Raw genomic sequence first — 24,804 nt, forward strand, 5'->3', positions numbered from 1 at the left:
CATACCTCACAGCAGTCAGGCTGTCTTGAACAGTGACAGTGGAAATATGACTGGTTTATTCTTCATATTCTGTCCAGTGTTGTATTACTATTATTTTTACAATTCTAGTAGCTCAAAGGGCCAAATGTAATAAAGTTATGAAGAAAGCAGGAAGCTCTTTCAGCTCAGCAAACCAGTAACATTCTCAAGATTTTATCATAATTTTGCACTGACAAATATCGCTGTTTTCATATGAAAGGAACACTAACATAGATAAGCTGAGTACCAGTAGAAAAGCTTTTTCCTTTCTTCTTCTTCTCTAAACATAGCATTTTTTTTTTGTTTCCCTTCCCTTGCTTTGCCAAAGAGCATTTAAGGTTAGCACATAAAGGACTGAAACACCCTGGATGCCAGAAATAACAGCTGCAAGACAAAATGCCCTGAGTCAAAGTCAACTCAAGTTTTACTCGCTGACTCTGAAGATAAGCCACTTACTTTCCAGTAGCCCCTAACCTTTGGTTGTTGCAACCCTCACTCTCCCACTGTCCCCCAAAATGTACTACCCCTTTTCTCTTCACCTGACCAATTTCTGAGATTTAGAATACCCCCTTCTCATTAATTTTCATTAAACTGTAGAGAAGGCACAAGATAAGGGTTCAAGCCAAGAGCTTGACTTTATTCTCTCCCTTCTATTAAGCAAAAACCACACAGAAAGTGGGAGCATTTTTCTGTCAGTGGAATTCCGCAAGTCAAAGCTTTTACTGCCTGCCAAAGCACTGAAGCATTTCAGCATTTTTTGGAAGGTCAGAGAAATCTCTGACATGTCAACTTTGTCTTTTGTAAAGCGAAGTAAGGGAGCTTTGCCTCTCAACCTTCCTACTACAAAATTCTAGGGAAGCAAGGATGAGCTAGGAAGGAGTTCATGATCAACACTGACCTACCGTAAACTCTATAAGCCTTCCGTTCAGGGCTGGTTCTGGATAGCTTCACTATACTGAGAAGAATGCAATGTACCTTGTATGCATGTCCGTAGGGGAAATTTGAAACTACTGATTGCAAAGATGGGTCCCTTCAGACATTTTCCCTCAAGTCATTTGTCTGGTAAGAACCATTCTGCTTCCAGCACACTGCACTGACTCCACAACATCAATATATTCTATGTTTACACACGTACAAAAAACACATTCCACTAAGCAGAGATTACTTATCTACCAAGACCTTTTTTCAATCATGCTACCAAACATCTACCTCAAGTTCCACAGCATATACCTCAGTCCTGCTCACCTGAAGACAAACAACACTCTCACAATTAGTATTAAAACTAATGCAGACAACCTTAGCAAAGGACAAAAGACTATATGAAGATGATTTCATACTGAAACTTGCCACAAGAATCTCGAATCAGATAATTAAAAAGGTCATTAACAGAATTCACTGCCTGATTGGAATCTGCCTCAGTCACTCACAACTAACCATTCTGAGGCCCCCAAGAAGGATAACGTGACAAATTCTGAATTTAAATCAGTCTGAAGAGCTTTACAGCAGCTAGTAAACCCTCTTTCAAAACCTAGGCCCCAGTTCTGTACATACAAATATACAGAATGCATACCAGTGATTGGATTCCTTATTCTAGCAGAGGCATTCAGCACTCCAGCTGTGTCTCAGAGGTGCCCAAGCATGTGTATCCATCTTTGCAAAGACCATCCTTATATTCTGCACTGCAGAAACACACCAACAGTGCAATCTGAAATACACTTACTTCCTTGTCCTTGGTCATCTTCATCATTGGGAAATAGATCATCCAAAGGCTCTTTGGTGGAATCCGTGTCTTTATCCTCCTACGGAACAACCCCAAACCCAACAAATTAAATCTAAGGCATAAGAGGACAGTTAATCAGCAATGTTAAAGGAAAACCCCACATTAAGAATTGACAAAAATAACATTTATCACTGAAGTTTTATAAAGGTCTTATATTTTCATGTACTTACACACCCTGTTCCAAAACAATACAAGACACCTTCAGAAGGGCCAGGAATAGAAATGAGGTCTCCTAGATTTCAGCTTCAATTTAAGCACACAAGAACACATTTGCCATCCTCACAGAGGCGTTAGGTCTTATGAAGATTAAGCAATACTCAGTACAGAATTGCCCATGGTACCTTTTCAGTCATAAACACAGTTATAGTTGGGCAAGGGAGAAGAATAAGGAGACCTCAATTTCTGAGTACTCAACTTCTGTACAAATAATAAGAGTTTGCAATTATAATCTGTAAGGTTCAAAAATCAAAAAAACAAAACAAAGTAAAACAAGAACACTTGAACGGAAGTTCATTTCCAATAGTCTCCATCTGGAACCATATTAATTTCTGCACAATCCATTCATGTAAATTTATTTTAAGCATAGAAAGATCATTTCAAATGTAAAACAAAGAGACAGATCATCCCTCAGTCCTGTTTCCTAAATGTTGACCCTACACAATATGAACAGATGAAGCTCTCAGAAATTATGAGCTCAGTAAGGAGAAAACCCAGAGGCAGAGCACATTCTTATTTTTCTGGCCTTCCATTCAACACCTTTTTCCACAGATGAGAAACTGCTGCAGCTGGCATTCAAGTTCAGTGATGGCAGAACAAGGCCACTGTAAAACCAGCAAATTGATGGGACTGCATCTCATATGGGAAGTTCACCATTTTAATTTTGATTCCAACTTCATGCTGAGTCTATACAACTACGGTTAGTAAAACTATAAAGATGCTTGGCTTATTTGGACTTTATTTCTTAATTAAACTTCAAATAATGGAGCTATTTAATGCACCTGCAGATTACAGTCTAACAATATAGCACAACAAAACCCCAGTATTCCCTTCCTCTGCCCCTTTTCTGAACAGGTTTCACTGGAAAATTCATCTACAAATACCAAGTCATGGAACAGCAGTGTAAAATTCCAGGTGCAACTGACCAAAACAACTCTCAGCACATGCAACATGTTAAAAAGGAGCAGTCAAGCAGTCAGTTATGCATGACTAAATCACAGCCATTTCCAACCATTAAAATTGCTGAAATAATTAGTTATGAAAAACTGCACTTTCCAAGACACTACTGAGAAGGTTTGAACACACAAAATGAGATCCTTCTCTACAGTGCCACCTAACCAAAGGAAGCCAAATAAAATTATAAAAAGGGAAAATAAATCAGAAGTCTTTTTGAAGAAATAAGTTCCTTCTGTAAATTAAAGTTGTGTCCACCTTCTCTCTGAATCTAAGAATACGTAACACAAAAGGCTTGAATACATGCAGATGATCAGTGTCTGGCAGATGGTCCTGAAAGGGGATTCAGTAAGATCTTCCTTGTGTAAATTGTCAACAGATACAAAAGCTATACACTGATTTCACAAGCAAAAATTAAGTATTTTTCCTGCAGTCCAGTCAAAATAAGCCAAGTCCTCTAAGTATTTAAAATGTCTCAGAGCTTAGATTTGTCACTGATTTTAACTGCTGAGTTTATAGAAGTGAGATTTTTGCTTTGGTCCAGTTCTTCACATTTTTAAGCTTACGTGATACTAAATGAGTATTTGTCAATTTTGTTCCTCATGTATTTTATTATCTGCAGACAGTAAAATATATACTCTCTTAAAATAAAATGTTATTTCTTGTTAAACAGGCAGATTACAACACACGTAAATGTAAGGTGCTTCTACTGTTTCACTATGCAGGAACTTACTGATGGTGAAATATCGTCGTCGTATTTTTTTAACTGATTCATGAATTCTAGATGTTTCTTTTCTTCCTCCAGCTGAGCCACAGACTGCTCACTTTTCTGTAGTTTCTGCTGTGTATTGGCTAATTCATCCCGGAGCCATTGATTCTCCTGGCATAGCCGGCGAACCTGAGCCCGCAATTTCTGCTTCTCTGATTCCACCGCATTTAAGTGATTTGACAAGGCCATCATTACCTGGAAAAGCAGAAAGTGTCACGTGACATACTTCCCCTAGAATGCAGTCCTGTTCATAACATACAAGGCTTTCATTATTTAAACCTATGTCAGCTGTGAAATCTGGTAAACATTCTCATTTACCTTCTTTTAGATATGGTTCTCACTTCTCCTCTAAACCTTTCCACCATTTAGAATCACAGAATGATTTGGGTAGGAAGGAACCTCTAAGATCATCTCTTTCCAGCCCTCTGCCATGGGCAGGGACACCTTCCACCTTGCTCAAAGCCCCATCCAACCTGGCCTTGAACACTTCCAGGGATAAGGCACGTGTTGCACTACCTCACCACCCTCACGGGGAAGAATTTCTTCATAAACCAAATCTAAATCTACTTCCTTTCTGTTTGAAGCCATTCTGCCTTATTCTATAACTACATGATCTTTGAAAAGTCCCTTTCCAGCTCTCTTGTAACCCCTTCCAGCCCTGAAAGGGGCTCTAAGGACTCCCTGCAGCCTTTTCTCCGTCTCTCTCAGCCTGTTTCCAGTGCAGAGGTGCTCCAGCCCCCTGACTGTCATCATGTGCCTCCTCTGGACTTGCTCCAACAGGTCCATGTCTTTCTCTTGTTGGGGTCCCAACCTAAAGGAGCTCTTTACTAAATAATTGTTTTCCATGACGTTACCAGAGGTTAAAATTGTTTCAGAATTCCCTGATCATTAAATATAATCTTAAAATACATTAAAAATTTGAACTAGATTACTGAACTGGAAATCTTTGTTCCACTAACATAAAATGGAGCAGTAATACTTTCAGCTTGCAGGATCACATAAATAACCTAAAATCTAACACAGAGTTCTAATTTAGCACTTTCCAGACAAAAAAAGGATTTGTATACATGCTTATAGCTCCTAAAGATGAACACCTCAGCACAATGGTAATACTTCAAAGGGACATTTATTCTACTGAGATCTGAATATGCAACTGAACACACAATTTATAGATGCACTTTATATTACTAATCATAAGCTTGAAAGCAGACTTTCAAACAGTCACATTAAAGACAAAAAAATAGAACACCCATAAAAACAGCTTACTTGGACTGGGGTATTTTTGCTGAGCAAAGTTAAATGAAAAAGGAGCTTATTAGGTGAAAGCCAAACACTACCAGCAGAAGATATCCTCCCCTCACTGTTTAGGGAATCTCCCACTGCCACATGTAGAACAGCTGGCAGCAGTCCCAGGATGCACACCTTGCAAGAATGGACCACTGGTGAGAGTACAAATCTTTTAGATCAGTTAGACAGCCCCAAGATACTAGTATTTCATCTCCTCAATTTCATGGTTTCTTAAAAACAAAGTTATCTTTAAGTGGTTAAAACTAAGTATTTAATGTGAAACAGATGGTGTCCTTAGCTGAAATTTCAGGTGTCAGAACACTCATTAAGACTTTAGAAACTAATTTTTCCTATAAAAGTAAGGAAAACTCCAGGTATAATTTCCTAACACCAGTCCAAAACTCCAGACTTCAGTATGTATCTATTTACATATTAAAAAATGTTCTAATATTTTTAAATACTTGGTCAATTCAAACAGTGACATTTATATAATTGGAAAGTATATTTAGGAAAAGTGTAATAATAGGGTCAATGTATTGAAACACTGAACAAGCTATAATGGCAAACTAAAACATTTTGTAGTCTTACTCACTACCATTAACTGAAAGAAAAGTCTGATTAATTCTTCAGCAAAGTTAGTCTCATTTCCATGGAAATAACACATCACCAGACCCACATGCATGCCACAAAAAACATCTATTTCCGTATCTTAAATTTAAAAAATAATTTTAAAAATACTTCATTGTTGCAACTCAGAGCATTCAGGAAGAGTAACCTTATCAGGTCTGAGAGCACCAGTCTGAAGTGGAATTGGCTTCCTAACAAAGGCAGCAAACGCAGACTTCTTGGCTCCTCACCACCACAGCTCACAAAGTACTATGTGAGGCAAACAAGGCAGGAACATCTACATCTGAAGCTCCTGCTAGAGTCAAGAATCAGAACTAGCTTTTCAGAGTCCTAATACTACATAGAAGTTACTGGTTCCCTTGCACATCTTCCTCAACCAATTAAAGTAACTCAACTATTGCAATTTTACTCCATGTATCTTCTAGCATTTTCCTCCTGTACAAGGCATCAAAGTGTGTACAATATATACACTAAGGCCTGACAGCCTGTCCAGGGCTCCTACATTCCCCTGTCTGATAACCCACATTTCATCCTCTCACTCTCAATTCACCGTGATCCAATGCACACAACTTCCAGATCACCACACAGCAACAGCTCGATCCAGAGCAGCAGTCTGAGCAGTTACACACCAACAGAAAGCCTGCTAATGTAGAGCTAACTCACTGGCAAACACTCTGCCATTTTACACTGATGACTGTCACATCACGTCGCTTTAGGTTCTTCACTTAGTACAAAATACCGTGAAGTTGTACTGTAAATGCAGTCCTGACAACCCAGTAAACATGCAACTTTTCACTTATCTTCAGATGGTATTTTCATCGACTAAGAGTCCATAGAAATTAGCTCTGAGTTCTCTCTTTAATGCACCAGTCAAAGTTGTTCAGATTCTGTACTCAGGTCCTAAACATTAATATGCTTTTAGTTTCAATTCTGGTTTAGTAAAATGTTCAATAAACATTAGAGAATCTTAAGCTCTAAAAGCGTCATGTGCTACTATAAAAAATCTGAGTCAAAGGAATATAAACATGAATTTAAGGCTACACCAAAGCTAAAAGGCTGGAACAACTTCATTTATTATATGTGTGCTTGTTTGAGACTTTCCTGTGCCATCATTTAGAGCTAAAATGCCACTGTTCAGCTCTTGAGCTGCCTGAATATTACCTGCCTAATGCCTGATGTGGAAAAGTCTAAACAGAAAATGTTACTGTCTCACCGATGTCAAGCAGAGCCCAGTGATGAGTTTCGGTGCTTTAACACTGAACACATAATTAGTTCTGTAACACAGCACAATGGACAGTAACTATTTCTATTAATTACAGCGCCTTTTGTCCTTAATAGCCAAGAAAATTGTAAATGTCCCAGCATATTACTAAGATCTGCAGAGAAATGACTGAAATACTTAATTTTTACCATAACTTTACCTGTGCTTCACTAAGGCCAAGCTCCAGCATTTCCAGCGACTTTCGAATCATGTTTGATTTTTCTTCAACCAGATTAGTTTCATCATCTTTCTTCAAACATTTCAGTGTTTCAAGTAAGCTCTGTAAAATTGAATTGTGTTCATTCTTCAGTGCCTCTAGTCCATTAATCACTTGCTTAGTTTTGGCAATGATTTCATCTTGAGTAAGCTTCTCCAACTTCTCTTCCTTTAAATACACCATTGTGGACATGTTTTCATACATTCTGAAACAGAAGAGTATGCTAGTTAATACAAAAGGAAAAATAAAATAAGCATGTAACTCTGCAAATTTAATAAAGTCTGAAATGTACATTCAGGATGCAATTATATTTGTGCACAACTTTTACAGTGTTTCATGTCCTGAGTTTGAACAGTTTCAAGTTTTCCAGTTTCTATTTCCAGATTTAGTATTAGCACTCATTGATAAACCAAAAAACAACACATAATTAAACGCAGACTATGATGTGGCATTAGAATTTGTAGCAATTGCTGAAGAACAGGGCTGCATCTCCAAGATTCTGGTTTGTGCAAAAGCAAAGTAGCTGGTGTATAAAATACATTATATAATAAATACAGCTATTTGCAGATGCTACTGATCTTTAGCTCTCTAAAAAAAAAAAAAACCCACAAAACAGAGCTTGAAGAATTTGAATAAGTATCATCCAGCCTTCTGAAAGAGTTCATCAGCCCATCATGAGAAAAGTAATCTTTTTCCTGTAAAAGGAAACACCAGCTTCATCCTTTCCCAAGGACTACAAAAGCTCTTATCACTATGTATTTTGAACATCACATCTATCCCCTCGGACACCTTTAATTCATTATTTTAACTCTACACTTTACACATTCAATTGCCTATAGGTCTAGATACAGCTTTTTTGATGAAGTTGCAACACCTGTCTCATGCTGGAAAAAAAACAGTCTGTATAGTACAACTCTTGCAGCAAGACACAATTCACTGCGCTATTTTATCAGTTTCTAATGCATTAGACTAAAGATAGTAAATTTCTGGATGTTTCTCAACACCTCTACCAAATGCAAATGAAGACCCAAAAAACTTTAGAAGCTCACATACTCTAATTATCACACATGCTGTTACTGAAGTGACAAACAAGCTTAACAATGTAAAAATGCAAAGAGAAGACACACAAACCATTTGACTCTTTTTAGAAATCACCAGAAAAAATGTTCTATAATGAAAATAAAGACTTGAGAAATTACTCCTCTATACCTCAGGTATTTAAATCTTTGAGCGAACCAACAAGTATGAATTAGAATAAAATAGGAAAGATTTTTCAAAAGCAATAAATTATCCCATCTATGTGAAGACACCTGGGTAACCATCGCTAAACTAACAATTAAAATTAATTAAAACTATTAAAACTTCATACTATAGAAGCAAGTCTAATTTTAGGAGGAAGCAAAAAAAATTAGAACCATTTAAGTCTTGAATTAAAACTGCCGTAAGAACATGCATATATGCACACCATGACAACACCCAAAGGATGTGCTCTTATGCTTTTGTATATTAAAAAAAGGCTGATCTTTCTGTTTATATGTACTCAAATTACGCTGTCTGGGATGATCTCCTGCAATACAATACCCAAAAGGCACAGCCACCTGTTACCAAACAAAAGCTGTAAATGACAAGAGGTTTTTTTGTTAATAATCTATTGTCTGAAAACAGATTTTGGGGAAGCGTGAACTTGGTTTTACCCAGATGTAATACAATAACATCATATTCATAAATAAATCAATATGGAACATATAAATCTGTATAAAGCAATTAACCTAGCATGGCATAAGAAATTAACCCACGAAGACCTGATGAGGAGAATGATATTTACACATTTCCCATTTATAACCTGAGAACTATGACCCAGAATGCTTAAAAAGACAGTTTTAAAGTACAGACTCTCTGAAGTTGTGTAGAAAAATGAACTGCAATTTATGTGGACCAAATTTGTAAAGAAATGCTTCTAACACATAGCCATATAAGAAATCATTATGGATTATGCTAATTTCACAACTCAAGCCTAATTACCCTTGGCACGCTTTCACAGCCTCAATTAACGATTTCCATCCTGAATGCACAAAACTGAACCTTTGATTATAAGGAAGTAAAACCAGCAGAGACATCTAATGATTTGTGCATCTTACTTGAACAGGGATAGCAGCAATTTCTTCTGCATGCCTCAATATTCTGTCATTTTACAGCAAAAATGAAAAGCAGATGTTTGCATACATATATGTAATGCATGCATAGATGCTGTCTCTAAAAAAAAAATTACACATTTTAAACACCTCAGTAGAAATAAAATTAATTCTAAGTGGTAAACACAGATAAATTAATACCATAAATTAACAAGCCCATAGCTCTGGGTGAATACACTAAAGCCACAACTAAGGATGGCTAAGCCAGCACAGGAGTTTTGAAGAGAAGAAAAGCAGGTGTAAACATGATGGGGCAAAACCACACTAAAACCATCCCAGCACCAGACCTGCTTTATGAATACATTCCTCCTGTCTCAATCTAGTGTGTCAGATTTTCTGGCTGCCTCACTCCAACCCAAACATAGCTAGAAGCTTCCACTGCCTCTGCACTACCAGTACAAGGAATCTCCTGGAGCTGGAGCCAAGCCAAAGGATGCATCAAGACACAGACCTGAAGGTCCTTGCAGCCTGGGAGAGGGATTCTTAAGTCTCCTCTAGTGAACACTGTTGGAATTCCAATCTCTCCCACTAACAGGAAAGAAATAAATCTTTTTGGAATAAGTTTTGTGGGGTGTCTGTAGGTGTTCAGAGGTTTATAGATTGTGCTTGGGAGAATAATTTAGAAAACAGGAGGATAACAAACATATAATTTGTCCTGCTATCAAACCTGACTCTTTGTAGGAGTAAAATTAATGAATAAATATCTAATAGCCTTTAAGGGTACTAAGTGAAGGTGTGGTGCTATTTCCATGATTTTTTACGAAGTGTATTTTACATTGCCTGATCATCAAACAAGCCCATATTTGAATACAAAATCATATCATTGGGGATGGGTTTATAAAGGGCAAGGACTTGGATTCAATGATCCCTGTGAGTCTCTTCCAACTCAGCATATTCTGTGATTCTGTAAATTAAATTTGAATATCCTGAGGCAGCAAATGCCACGCAGGAAGCAAACAAATGAAGCTTGTAAGCAGGATATATACAGAGGAAAGGAGACAAAACCTACCCAGCCTCTCTATTGTCACTTCTCAAAAAATGTTAACTCTTTCTTCCTGTACATTTTCCCTATTGAAAAAAAATTAAGTAGGCAAAGGCTTCTTAAGCTCCTGTAAGTTTTGTCCTGCACTCCACTGCACTGCAAATTTTAGCTGGGCAGGAATTCTAGATTCAAATACTAGCTTTTAGCTCGGTGTACAACTGAAAACAAAGCAAAAAAAGGAAGATGTACAAAGGTTTATAAAACCCAATTTTGGATGAGGGGAAAAAAACCCGCAATGCAGCCAGAGTTACAAACTCAATAGCAGGCTTAAGAAATTTACCTATTATATCAAGTATGCATCTGTTTAGATACTGAATGCTATCCTCCTTCTTTGTTTGCTATAATATTGACTGTGCTGAAGTAAAAAAGTCACTTAATGCTTTCCAACTTTTAGGAAAAATAAGCCACTGTCTCAAAACACACAGAAGTTAGTTAACTTTGACAGATCAACACAAAAAACCTTGCAACATCTTCTACTAAAGAGGTTCCCACAACATTTTGTAACATAAGCTCGAAACAAAGAAATGGCCTGAGAACAGCAAGAGCCTGAACCAAAGAAGAGAGAGCAAAGCCAAGCCTTTCAGTCGTGTAACCACTGGGATAATCTCACCATATACAAACAACTTAAGTGGCTGTTATCTTTAATCACTTTAAGTATTTTGTTATTCATAAAACTTGCAAACCAACTACACTAGTAATGCTGACATCACAAATTTGTGCCCCAATTCTCCCACAGACATACACATACCACAGCCAGCTACCTAAGCTCCCCAGCTCATATTTGAAGATCTCTTAAAGAGCTTTACCTACTCAGCTGCTTTTAAAGAAGAGTAGTTTTCCTGCAGATCACCTCAAAATATTCCTGTGCCAAAAAGTATATGAATCCCTCTCTGCATAAGAAAATTTATCAAGGAAGAATTTTATTCTAAAAAACCCATGAGATTTTTTTTCCTTGATTAAATATTAGCATGGATCCTAAAAAACAAATAAATAAAACCATTCTAATTTTTCTTCCCTGTTAGTAATCCCTAAGGACTTCCCCCCTCTGTATTGATATTTTTATTATTTAATGGGTTTCAAGTACTAAAAGCTTGGATGATAAATTCTTAATGTATTTAACATCTGATCACTATCGTTGCAAAATACAATTTTAAATAAATAAATTATAAACGCCCCCAAGTCTAAACTGCTTTGTCAAGCCAAATTCCCCTTAAACTTTTTTTCTGAATTTACAGCTAACAGGCAACATAGCTGAAATGGAAACCATGTGTTTGCATATAAAAAATCATCTTCCCAACAGTAAAAGTTGCTACAAGACTGGCTCAAGCCATACCTAGGGGCTCTGTCACCCACATGCAGTGCAAATTCCACAAAGTTATGGTGGAAAGTTATACTTATTTAAGCTTTTTGTATCTCTAATAGGGACCTATCACTTCACTGTTTCCCAACAATAATCAGTCTATTCAAGGCTTTTAACCCTAATTTCACTCTGAGCTCCTCCTTAATTAAATGGCAAGGCTCAGCATTCTACATCAGCCATGTGCTTGTATCAATTTTGCATGAGCCGCAAATTACAAGTCATTAATTCCCTGCTCAGAGCAAGAACACTTCTCACTACATCATGGAAGGCAGCATCTTCAAACACTACGAGCTGCTTTAACTACTAATCTTCATAATATGGAAAACTGCCTACTCAAACAATCCTCAAAACATTACAGGCTGCTCCAAGCACAAAAAGAAACCGAGCAACAAAGGCAAGAGATGAAAAACAGTTCGGGAAGGACTGAGTAGTGTGTCAAACCCTGCATTAGCCGCACCTCTCCTGCAGGCAGCTCAGGGACTGCAGAAATGACAAGGATGAATCACTCACGGATGCCTTTCATAAGCTGAGAAACGTATTTGTAAAAGTACTCAGATAACAAACACTCCATTTGGACTACACTGCTGTTATGGTTTTCAGTCAGAATCTCCAAGTTTGAAAGAACAATGATTACCTGTTGTTTTTTTCAAATTTAAGATGTTAAATTTATCTTTACCTGGGAGACCATTTCTGCTGTCACAAGTCATATTCCCATAAGGAATATTTATAATCTTTCCCTTTTTGTCTGATTTGCCTTCCTTTTACTTAAAATGATCCCTTATACTCAGGAATTTCCTTCCATTACACAATCTCTAAACTCCCAGAGGAAAGCAGCTCTTACCTCTTGACATATTCAGGACTGCAGCTTTCCTGCCAGCGCTAGTCATCACTCTTCTCATCACCTACATATGAATGCGCATCGAATAGAAAATCTGGAACTGCACCTGCAAACAGTGTCCTGGTGGAGGTCAGGCTTAAGGCACACCCGCTGACCCAGTTCTATAAACAGAACACTGCTGCACCTCTGCACTGCCTCGGCTTTCCAAATGCGGGAGCTCAGGAAGCACCTTCAGCATGTACCACACGGGTACACGAGCTACCTTAAAAATAACTCGGGGAGGCCAATTAGCAGCACATACTGGAGGCTGTAAATCACTGACCAGAAGCAGGTAAGAGGATGGAGTTCACACATGACCTAGCAACCGATATTAAGCTACAGAGAAACTCCCCCTCTCCAAGGAGTCACTTTTTCTACCAATTTCCAGCTAGTAAGCATCTGAATTTTAAAAAAAAATTACTGTGCTCCTCCTGCCGGCCTTTAATTCAGAGCTAGCCCTAAATGTAGAAGTCTGCCCTACCACTTGGTTTAAAGTGAAGGTATGCTAGGTAAATACTGTTAAAAAAACATCCTGTAGTCCTTTAACGTCAAGGGCACACAACCCAAGAAAAGCTCAATCACATTTGGAATCTGACCTACAGTCTTAACATCACAAAATGTCTGTGTTGGTAAACTGGACAAACACTCAACCTTTGCAAAGTTTTGGCATTTCTAACAGTAAGCCCAGAGGTTTCTGAAGAAATGCACGAGACATTATTAATAAGCAAATAAAAAGCAAAGGACAGATTGACTAAAAGGAGTAAAACACAAAAAACCCCCTTGAATACTGGCAGAAACTTCTACATCTCCAAAAAGGCTGCTGCTTTTCTCTTGTGACTGCCAGGAGCAGCCTACTCTCCACATGGCATCAGCGGGAAGAGGCAGTGTGGCCTCACGTTCTACCCCTGCATCACAGCAGCATCCATCTCTGAAAAACACCCTGTCAGCCTCTAGGAAACCCCAAAGGCCACCAATAAGCCCATGCTCTGCATTAAACTATGTTTAAGTGAAGAGGATTATGTACTTGTTTAGCTGAAGAATGCAGCCACTGTACATCTACCTTAATAAATCTTGGCATCTTCTAATGTTGGAGCTTGCTATTAAAAAAATGAAAAATCATGCCTTTCAGGGGAAATCCTCAGATTCTTTGGAAGATGAAGAAGTTATTATGGAGAAACGCAGACTAACAAACCATATTTGCTAAAAAAAAGAGATGATAGCAAAAATAGCTCCTATAAAGCCTTTAGTAAGGGTGATGCTGACAATTCTCTTTGAGAAAGCACAAGCTAAGATGATTTGCACTGCTGAGAAAGTACAAGCTATGAAGATTTGCTCTGCTGCAGAGTTCTTGATTTAGATTTCTGTAGCGTGCTACTCCAACACTAATGCACACTTTCTTAGCAGTCATACTTGGATTCTTAAAGGTAACAAATCTGATACTATTTTGAAAAAAATACTTTTGCACATTTCAAAGAAAACTGGAAAAAAATGCCTCGAGAGTTATTTCAGCACTCAGCCCTCTTCTGTAGCAAGCAAACTATTTTCATGAAAATTAGAAAATTATTACTTTCTGCTGAGATAGTTGAGTTAAAAATCTGTATACGGTATAAAAGTATTCAGTGACATAAAAGCATTCTTTAACTACAAGGATTATTCTTCCTCTTAAAGAAAAGATTATGGTGTCAATCCCTTGACCGTAGTGCACTGAATAAACACTGGCTACTAGCTAGCATTTCAATTATCACGATACAGCAGATCTGTATCCTTTTAACTGCAGACAAACCAGATGACCTGCCCATCTAATTCCAAAATCTCTTTTAGACTCAAACATATCTGGAATTCCATAATGCTGTGGGCCAAATCCCATCTTGCTCTTCCTGTTCAAATCCTGCAGCTGACTGAGACCCTCAGATGATGTGACTTCCTCCAGCACATTTTTATGCCTATTCCCATTATTTGTGTGAAAGGAATCAAGGGAAAGTATCCTCTTTCTTGCATATCTCACCAACTGCATTTTACCTTTTCCAAACGCCTAAAAATATAGTGATTGAAACACAGAATAGAAACATATCCTAAAATCACTGTAGATTCTCTGAGAAGTGTTAGATACTACAATTGGCTGGATGTATTATAAGCATGTAAGAGAAAAATTTATTCTCTGTACACATTCCTAAGCCCTTCTAATACCTCAGATTTCAAATGAAACTGGATGGATATTAAGACCCTTCTATGCAATCACATCCAAGATTACTCTTTGTCAAAGCTGAAGCAAGTGCAAAAGAAATTTGACAGGCATGTGTGTGTGTGTGCGTGTCTAAGGCAGTCCCACAGACCCAGTCAGGAGTCCAGAGGATCTACACTAAAAGCCAGACTTTCAAGAAGGTTCAGCTTATAAATTCTCTGTTACTCGATGCTGCTGTCATCTGTTATACACTTTCTTACTCAAAATCTGAAACAGCCCTGTGGCAAGATCCAAACCCCATTCTTTTCCAGAACAGTAAAACTGAACACAACCCTCTTACGCTGTTTGGCAGTGTTGGGCCAAATCTAGTGCTGATGTTTTTCAATTTTGGTTATGTCCATGGAATCTCTGAAGGCAGACAGACTGCAAATCTCCAAGTCTCCTACCCCTTGGAGCAAGGGAGTTGCCTCCCTTCTGTGCCGCTGTTGTGTCAACAGAAACAGCATCTGTTGGTCTCCTTCAAAGCAAAAATTTCCTTAGCTTCTATGAGCACTAATAAACACTTCCAAGAAGCTACCAATGGATCTTGAGAAAGGAGAGCTTTTTGCCTTCCCTAAAACACTGGCACAACACATCAGTTTAGGCCACAAGAGATTTGCCCTCTGCATACGACAACAAAGCCACCTCACTGGATCACTTGAACAAAATGATCATGACTGTACTAAGAGCAGTTACAAAAAGACAGAATAAACTTACTTAAATGCATCAGAAGGCAGAGGCAAGTCTTTTTAAGTAAAGACTTAAAAAGTAGTTATTATAACCCTTAGTAATTAAAATGTCTCGTCACAAGAATCAAAGATACATCAGGAAAAATCTAGCCTAATTGTTCAAAAATTGTATTGTAGTTCAGTATTTTGTAGTTACAAAGACATGCCTCATAAATTATCTACTTTAGGTGGATTAAAAAGAAATTTTGACTGTCTTTTTAAATAAATACTGTCAAGAAAGTCTGAATAACAGATCCATCATCACTATCAAATTCCACAGTTTTCACCCTCAATATTCCAACAGAGTACATTGATTTCTGTGTGAAAACAGCACTTGGTTCTTCCTGGACTGGCCACCTTGTGCAACCAGGTCTTCAATGAATTTCGATAAATGTATTGATAAGGCTGGTTCTTGCTGGTGTAAGAGACTTTGAGACTGGAATAGGGTTAGGGTACACAGGGTAATAGAGGAAATAGGAAACACAGCAACATCAAAAGCTACCTGTCTTGCAATTTGCAGCTGTCAATAGCGTAGACAAAAAATTTTTTTCAGCTTGACTCTAGTTCTTTCATTTTGCATTGTTAATTTGTACAAGAATTGCTTTATTGACTAATCAAAGTAAGCATCCGTTTATGTTACCTATTTATCTAATCTCTAAATAGCACTTAGGTAGAAGCACAGTAATGCTCCCGTCAAATCAGTCTTCCAAAATACATTAAAAATTCCACTTACTAACATCAGATCTATTATCTTAACCAAAGCTACTTTTTATAGCATACCCATAAACATCTAGAAAATGCATTCAGGAAGAGCAGAAAAGGCCAGAGCTTGCCTCGTATCACTGGACCTACGTGGGAAACTCTGCTGACAATTTCCTGTGGGTACTGACTACCAATGCTCTTACATGCTTGATGACATTGAAGAGAAGGGTTCTCTGGACTGAAAAAAGAAAAAGGGCAATTTCTTCTGCAGAAGGAACACAAAAGGAACATTCACTAACATTGTTTCAGCATACAACAGCCTTTAGGTTTAGCAAATCCTTACACTGGGTTTTGAAGCTATTTAATAGTTTACATTAAGATCCACAAACTGTGCAGAATCTTCCTTCAAGCTTTAGGGAAAATATCTTCCCCCGGCTTATCCTTCCAATAAAGAAATGCAAAACCAATAACCCAGTTCTTACAAAAAGACTACAGAAAAAGTTGCACAGTTAAACTCTGCAGGCATAATCGTTAATATTGAGAAAGAATTAATGCTAACCCATTCAATATTACATCAAAATCAATACTTTCAGTGGCAACTACCAGTTATGAGAATAATTCTTTTTTACACCTTAAATATTTAAGTTTATAGAAAGCACAGCAAATAATACAGCCATCTAGAAAAACAACTCCATATCACTATACAACTGCAGAAAGCTGACTTAGCTGTAGGGTTGGGAATAATTTCCTTCTTAAGTACTCCATAATCTGGAGACCTTATTCTGATGTTCTGAACTCTCTCGGGTCAGGAGGGACTGAGCAGTAGAGCAGGCTTCACAAAGGCACCTTAACATTCTGTGCACTCACATCTGAGGACCAACCATAGTTCCAACCTCTTCTCCAGTGATCTTTCACATTCCTGATTTATCTTAGCTAGTGCTGGGCACAGATTGTCCCTTTGGGACTCCAGAAATCCTCGCTGTGGTTACACCACTCGTGTGACAGTTCCCACCACCCTGCTGCAGGACACCGCTCTTCTGCTGGACTGACACAGAACAAGAGCACACACTAACTGGAAAATAAACACAGAAGCTAGAAGTTTCATTTGAGTATTATTTTTTAAACCATCTCGCTAGGATAATTTGTTTTGAAAGCATCCCCCTCCCAAGGATGGCTCAACAGTGGCCTCCTAAAACAGCCACGCCATTAAAAGTACCTTATCATGTGCTTGCAAGCATTGCTCCATGTGCAGCCAGCCTACAGGCTGCAAGACAAAAAGGGGAAATAAAAAATGGAAGTCAGCAAGCATATTTTCAAGCCATTTGTTATCCTAACAAATAGGTGTGGATCAAGATGCAATGGCCACACAAAGTACAAGCAGTCACTTTAATTCAAACCCCACCAAATGCCGCTTTCAAAAATGGGCTGTGCATCTTTGCTCTCCACCTGCATTCAGCACAAATTCTAAACCCAAGAATTTATTCTTTAATTAAACAATGTATTCCAACAGCAGTATTTTAAGAGTGTGCTAAAATCAACATGCAGGATATGATTTTTACTTAAAACTCCTGGGAGAGAAATTGATACTAACTGAATAAAAAGTACTTAAAAGCAAGGTAATTGATTCATTAATCTGCCTTTATCTGTTTTCTAACCAATGGAAAGGAGATGCAGTTAAGTAACAGCATATTACTGAGACTCTGAGACAAAGTTATCCCATGGTGCCTCTTGTCTTTTCAAAAGGCATGGAATGGATAACAAATTATTTAAAAATTAGGACATCTGGCTACCATAAGAACACATTACATACCATCTCTGTACGATTTCTTAAGCCCTTGGGAGTGCCAACCAAGGACCAGTATCATGTGTTCCAGAATGCACCCAGACCAGAATCTTATGAAGCAGTTTTATTACATCCTCTCTGTTAAACACAATTCTGCCTTACCACAGGCACAGTCCTCAGGTTCACACACCTAACCTTCCCAAAATGCGTAATTCCTCAGAATTAACATGTCTTCCTGAGGATTCATTCCTTTATACCTCTAGCAAGAGCTCTAGTGACTATCATGTGCTAACACACTGCCAAACATCATCATGACTTCTGCACCCCCCCTGTGGGTTTTAGTACAGTAATATTCATTATTCTGAATGCTACTATACTGATATATTTGGGTACTACATCCAGGGAAATGGTAAATGTAAACAACAGCACATTCTTTTATTCTCCACCCATTATTGCCTTCTGTGTTCAGAGGAATTCAGAGACAGAAACAGCTACTGAATCTTCTGGTCTGGCTTCCTGCAAACACCAGACCATGAGCGTTCTTTCACTCACCAGGGCTACGGCTAGACATAATAACCTGGTGATGCTTCTCACACAGTCATACAATTCATTCACATCCCTGTGCAAAATAAATCAAAATGCAGACATGTGCCTTTTACTGGATTATTTTTCCATCAGAGGTGAAGAGACAGAAAGGAAAAATGATTCAGGCCATAAACACAACCAAAATACACTTTCCCCAGGCTGCCATACAGCAAGCTGTGTTGATAGAAGGAGGAGAGAGAAAAACCAGTAGGACTATGTAATTACATAAACCAGCACTGAGATGGAAGAACATTTCATCTACATCCTCAGAGATCAATTATATATTCCTATGCTGTCAACAGAAACATTATAGGAGGTTGTAGTCCCCCTCCTAGTTCAAAACTATAACCTCCCCTATGTCCTCACAGACTCCCATCCCCCTAGTAGCATTAATCTGACTACACTCTGCCACTGTGGGGGAGAGATGAATCCACTTCTTTCATGAACCCTTCTCCCTTTAAACACACACTAAATGTGATTGGGAGCTGGGGGAGAGCAGGGTGGAACATCCCATTTAAGCACATGAAGAAATGAAACATTAAAGATGGGGGTGTACTAAAATCCACTCGTGGCAAAGACAGGAGGGATGACAGAGTAACAGCAGCCTCTCTGAAATGGGAGCTGCTCAAGCCAGAAAAGAAAGAGAACTGTGGCTTTCCCACACTATTCAGGCTGATGTTGTTTGCTAAAGGAACATCCATAGAAGCACTTAATCTTAAAAAAATATTCCATCAGAAAACAAAAATAAAGCAGCAGAACCACACCAACACACACCCTGCTCCTCCCTGTCACTCCGTAATCTGTATGACATGGTTTGCAAATCAATCAGCTACTGTCAGCTGGAAGGAGCAAACTCAAGATATGCTGCAGGAATGCAGTTACTGCAATCCTTTACAAAGCTTAAAACCACCACCCTCTGCACTATGGAACCACACAGAAGTTCGAATCATAGCACACTGCCAGTAATCTTAATTTTTTGTTAACATAAATTATCTTCATCCTTATCTGTGTTCGTATGTAGTAGTTAAGTAGTTAATCTGGTAATCCTGAAAAAAAAATATGTATTGTCCTTTAAAAAGACAAACGTGTAGATACAACTTTTCAAGGAATATTAAAAAGCTGATTTATGTCAGACATTTCTTGAACTTCTGAACATTAATAAATGCAGTGTTAACTTTTCAAATAGTTTGCTGGGGTACAACACATAATAAATGTAATATAATTAGCCACCACCCTACAGATATGTAAGGAAGCCAGTACTACCCACTAGACTGGTGACATCCTTTGTTCTATCACTTTAAACTCTAATAAACTCAGCTATGTTTCTCACATTATCCCAGAAAGAAAATCTCAACATGATGAATTGGGTTTATGGCGAGTATTAACAAAATAATCAAAATATGAAATTCCTCACTTTTAAGTCAATCCCACAAAAGATATTTTACTGCTTTCCCTTGTAAGGAAGGCTTGATATTGAGAAACCACGTACAAATTACGTCCATTTAAGCAGACAACAGAAGGAAAGCATATTGGAAAATATAAGATGATCTCCTGCTTTCTCATTTTGATCAAGAAACACAACCAACAATAATTGTTTGACAAACTAAATTCATTTTAATTCTACGTACATGCCAAAGCCAAAATACAGCTTCCAGAGTAAAAATTGTTTCTGACTGCATTTAAATAGCAGCGTCCCTGGAAGATAAGCTGGATTCAAAGAAACAAACAGTGATTAAATCAACACACATATACTATTACTTGCATCTGTTTTCTTAGCTGACTGAATCTGAAGAAGTTGTCAGCTATCAGACTGCCTACACATTTAAAGAAATCAGCACCTCTAATGTTAACTGTGATTTAGTGCTCATCCTTTGTTCACATTCGCAAATATATGATGGGTACTAGAAGTATGCATACACCCTTCAGTCCTCATGCTTGCCCTTTCAGTACAGCCTCTAATTATGAAGCATGTTAATTGTCTAGCACAAAAAAGCCCCATGTATAGTGTCATCTCATGCCTGATGACTACAAAACACCTCACATAAAACCCTCTGGAAGTAATTCCTGTATCACTGAAAGCATCTGCAATTCTGGCTCTAATCCTTGTAATGAAGTGCCCAATTTAAATCCTGGAAAATGAAGACAACAAATATCTCAGCAAATCCAAGTCAGAAAAAGGGCACCTTTTTCTGGTCAGGCATTTATTTATTAACTTTTCAAAGGAACCACTCTTTCTTCTGCATCCTACTTACAGAAAGGAAAATGTTTCACTAAATGAAATACTGGGAAGATTTTATTACCTCAAAAACACCTGAAGCTGACTCTGACTCAGGATAACTACTACAACCAGTTCTATTTGGAAGTCAAATAGGATCTTTTTAGAGTGAACAAGGTGTCTCTGACAGTACTCAACTCTGTCTGTTGAGTACAACAAGTATGTCTTAGACGTTGTGTTAGTCATGCTTTTGCTTGAAGGAAAATCAAACTGAACACTGAAAAGAAATGTTTTTCTAAACTTTGGTCAAGGTAAATACTGCGTTCTTGTAAAACAATTAGAAATGCTTTGGAAACATGAAATATTATGAAGGCTGAATTAACAGAAACCCTGTGGCTACCCACTTTATTGAGATGATGATGGAATTGGTCCATTTTTACAGTTGTGTCATACTGAACAACGCCCTGGAGGCACGCTGACTACAAAGGATCTTAATTTAACTAGACCTAGCATGCTTGTCCCTATCACTATCTGCTACTCTGGTCTTCAGCACTGAATAGGAAAACACACTTTGCTTATTTATGAATTTACCCAAATTTCTGTATTTTTCAATCCTCTCATAAAAATTTTATTTTACAAGTATTTGTATACTAAATTGAGATTTAAAATAATCATGAGCTATGAAGCTGGAGAGATGCTATTAATCCCAGAGTAAATCCAATTGCATGTCTGCCAGAGAAGTCAAACAGAAGAAGAGATGAAAGAGTAACTGCACAAGTCCACATTTCAAGAGAAACGGAAGTTGCATTAAAACAGACTCAGAACTGAATATAAGGCTGCAGTATTCCCCCAAACTCCCACTTAAATAAGAAATATATGCAGGTACGTGTGCATATGCAAAAAGATATATATAGAGAGAGAGATGTGTACTGTATAAGCAGTACATGAGTAAGAGGTTTCTGACATTAGCATGGCAAGTTTTCCATAAACACAGGAAGCAGCAATTGTCCTTATATGCCTTAAACATCTGTACAGTGTATTTTGTTCTATGTTAAAAACATTCAGATTGTGTTCAGGACTCCTGTATATTTAACTACAAATTATGCGTGTGATTCCTCTGTTGTCAAACACAGACCTTTTAAAAGAATCCATTTCCCTTAATAAGGCATTACTAATTGTATAATAAGAATTTGACAAACAATTCATGAGGCTATTTCACAGGACCTTTGGGCAGATAACTTTATTCTCTTTTTTAGTTATATGAAATATAACTGTATTTAGTTAGCAAGTAAAGGGAATCTATGTTCAAAGTGCTGTTAGAATTTCTGATTACTGGAACTGTCCAGCTCCATCATCATCCTTCAGAAACAAGAAGGTTGCCAAACTTTAACTGCAACACGATGCAGAAGTGATATTGCACTGAGGAGTGAGTTTCAGGAATGGGCAATTTAAATTCCCTATTTTTACCCACATGCTTCTGCATTACGTGAAATGCCCACCTAAATGGAACCACCAGAGTTCTCCATAGCTGTTCTAACTGCATGGAAAAGGTCCTCCTAAACCACGTGGTTACAAAAAAATACTTGTGCAAGTGACTTACAAAGTCCTCTGCACAGCCTCACCAGATGGATCAGCTTTCTCTCTGCTGCCAGTAAATGCTGAATGTGTAATTTCCAATTGTATCTGTAACCCTAGGGTTATTACATCCTCTATCGTGTTTCGCTGAAGCTTTGGAATTCACACTCAGTTAAAATAAAGCTATTTCCCAAAAGAGTTTTAAATCAACTGTGCACTCTAAAAGGTGTTGCTTTCAGTTTCGTTGGGCATTTTTTTAAATCCAAATGCTAAGCTGTCTGAAATCTCGAAGCTTCCTCTTCCTCTTTTTCCAATGGACACTCTGTGCATGTTTCCTATTTAAGTGATGAGCAAATGCAAAAGTGGAAGTGAAAGAGACAATTACTTTGCAAAGTAATTGTCTTTAAACCTTCTGCCAAGCACAAAACAGCTAAAAATCAATTTTAACTGTTTTAGTTTCTAGTAATTTTATGTGTAAACATGAAAGCATGCTAGGTGAATGACACCAGCTCACAATTTTGCTGTTCAAAGCAAACTAGAAAAACAGACTTTCACTTTTTCCTAGCCGGTTTTGTTTTCTGAGTCTGTATTCTGACTTCATGACCAGTATTTTGAGTACTGATACTTTTACATCATATCACCTAACAGAAATCACTAACACACACATACACACACACACACACACACACACAAAAAAAAAAAAAAAAAAAAAAAAAAAGAGCACCATCACAGATTGAGCCACCTTCAAAAAGCCACACAACAATATTACACTGGGTGATGCCACCTTGGTCATTAAAATGTGCTTCAATATGCTTAGAACACAGAATTCAATAAAGTGTCAAGAAGTTTCCTTCTTCTGATTACATACAATTGCTATGCAGATCTACAAACCTGGAGAGCAAATTGAGTAAGGTTTTAAAGTATCTTTCTAATCAACCTCTGCTCTAAAGACAGTTAATTATCAATTAAATCAATTATGTATTTTTACTAAAATAACGCTTTTCTAACCAACGCTTTCCTTATTTTGGAGGTGCAAAAATCCGGGCAAGACCTAAGTCTTTGAATCGCCTCCGACTACACAGCACGGCAGGTGACCTACAACGCCTAAATCCGGTCACTATGTACAAAGCCCGAAGAAGACCTGTCCTCGCCTCGCATTTCGCCAGTTCCGAAGGGGAGCGGCACAGCCCCAAAGCCGGGGGGAGCGCGGACAAAGCGCCGCACGCCCGGAGCCGCAGGCCGAAGCCTCCCCAGCCCGCTCTGCCCGCTCCCCCCCAGGGCGGCGCCCGCCGCAGCACCGAGGGGAGCCGGCAGAGGAAACGGGGACAAAGCCGAGCCGATCCCCATCCCGAGGCACGTACCCCTGCCCGCAGCCGAGCGCTGAGCGCAACTGACAAAACGCCCAAAAAGAGCCTCCCCAAAAACCCACCCCGCCCTGGGCGCGGGGAAGGACGGGGCCGGCTGTCAGCGGCGGCACTGCGGGGGGACCGGGCGGCCCGCGCCGCCTTTTGTTGTTTGCGCAGCGGCGGATAAAAAGGGAGAGGAACTGAACGCCCCACGCACCCACACCCAAATACACTCGCCCCGGGTCCCGGCCCGGCGGCCCCGGCCCGGGCGGCTCCCCTCGCTCACCGCTCGGTGCTGCAGCTCGGGCGATGTGCGCAGCGCTCGCTGGGGCGGCGGGGGCCGCGCAGCCCGGGGCGGGGAGGCGGCCGGAGGAGGATGTCAGCGATGGGCGGGCGAAAGGGAGGAAGGAAAAGGGTTTTTTGGGGGGGAGGGAGGACCGGCGAGAGGGAGGGAAGGCGAGAAAGAAGCGAGTCAGCACCGCGGCGCAGCCAGCGCTTCCCGCAAGGCGCTGGTAGGGCCGCGGTGGTCGGCGCCGGCGGAGCGGGCGCTGACAGCTGCCGGCACCCGCCGCCACCGCCCCGGCTGCTGCTGCTGCGGCTGCGGCCGCCGCCCCTGTCCCGCCCCGCGCTCCCCTCCCTCCTTCCCTCCCGCCCCGCCTGACATGGCGGCGCCCCCCTTCTCCCACAAGCGCCCGCGCGCCCTTCTCGCCCACCGCCCCCCCGCATGGCGTCATCCCTGCCGGGAGCGGGGCAGCGCCGGGCGGGATGCTCTGAGGGAGGTCAGCGGCTCAGGTGCGTCCCCGAGGCTGCCAGAGCGGGCCGCGGTAAACCTTGCTAAGATTTGCCTCGTCTGCCTCACGTGGGTGTCAGCGGAGAGCAGATGCCGGTGACACTGGGGTGGTTTCGCTCCAGAGGTGGCACCACTGCTGATGCTCCTGGCGCTGGTTTGAACTAACGGGAGTGGGAAGAAGTTCGGGGTTATGGTGACTGTAGGACTCGTGAAACTGATGCCTTCATCTCAGTTGAACACCTCTGGGAAAAATCTTCCA

General features: G+C 39.5%; 1 protein-coding gene across 11 annotated transcripts in view; it reads right to left on the reverse strand.

Annotated features, from left to right (window-relative positions):
* The window catches only part of KLC1 (kinesin light chain 1), a 46,695-nt gene extending 22,371 nt beyond the window's left edge, over window positions 1-24,324 (reverse strand). For 2 of the 11 annotated variants that reach the window (XM_040067697.2, XM_040067693.2), the window contains exons 1-4: window positions 24,042-24,319; window positions 7,073-7,334; window positions 3,702-3,932; window positions 1,739-1,817 (exon numbers count right to left, since the gene is read on the reverse strand). In XM_040067697.2, coding sequence (XP_039923631.1) covers window positions 1,739-1,817; window positions 3,702-3,932; window positions 7,073-7,333 — 571 coding nt within the window. In that variant the 5' untranslated portion in view covers window position 7,334; window positions 24,042-24,319. Of the gene's footprint in view, window positions 1-1,738; window positions 1,818-3,701; window positions 3,933-7,072; window positions 7,335-12,564; window positions 12,739-24,041 lie in introns of those variants that run through there. The other 9 variants (XM_040067699.2, XM_040067698.2, XM_040067705.1 and 6 more) reach the window with 7 other exon arrangements.
* Window positions 24,325-24,804: the final 480 nt, after the last annotated feature.

Source organism: Hirundo rustica, chromosome 6 (genome assembly GCF_015227805.2).
Source record: "Hirundo rustica isolate bHirRus1 chromosome 6, bHirRus1.pri.v3, whole genome shotgun sequence".
Classification (NCBI taxonomy): Eukaryota; Metazoa; Chordata; class Aves; order Passeriformes; family Hirundinidae; genus Hirundo; species Hirundo rustica.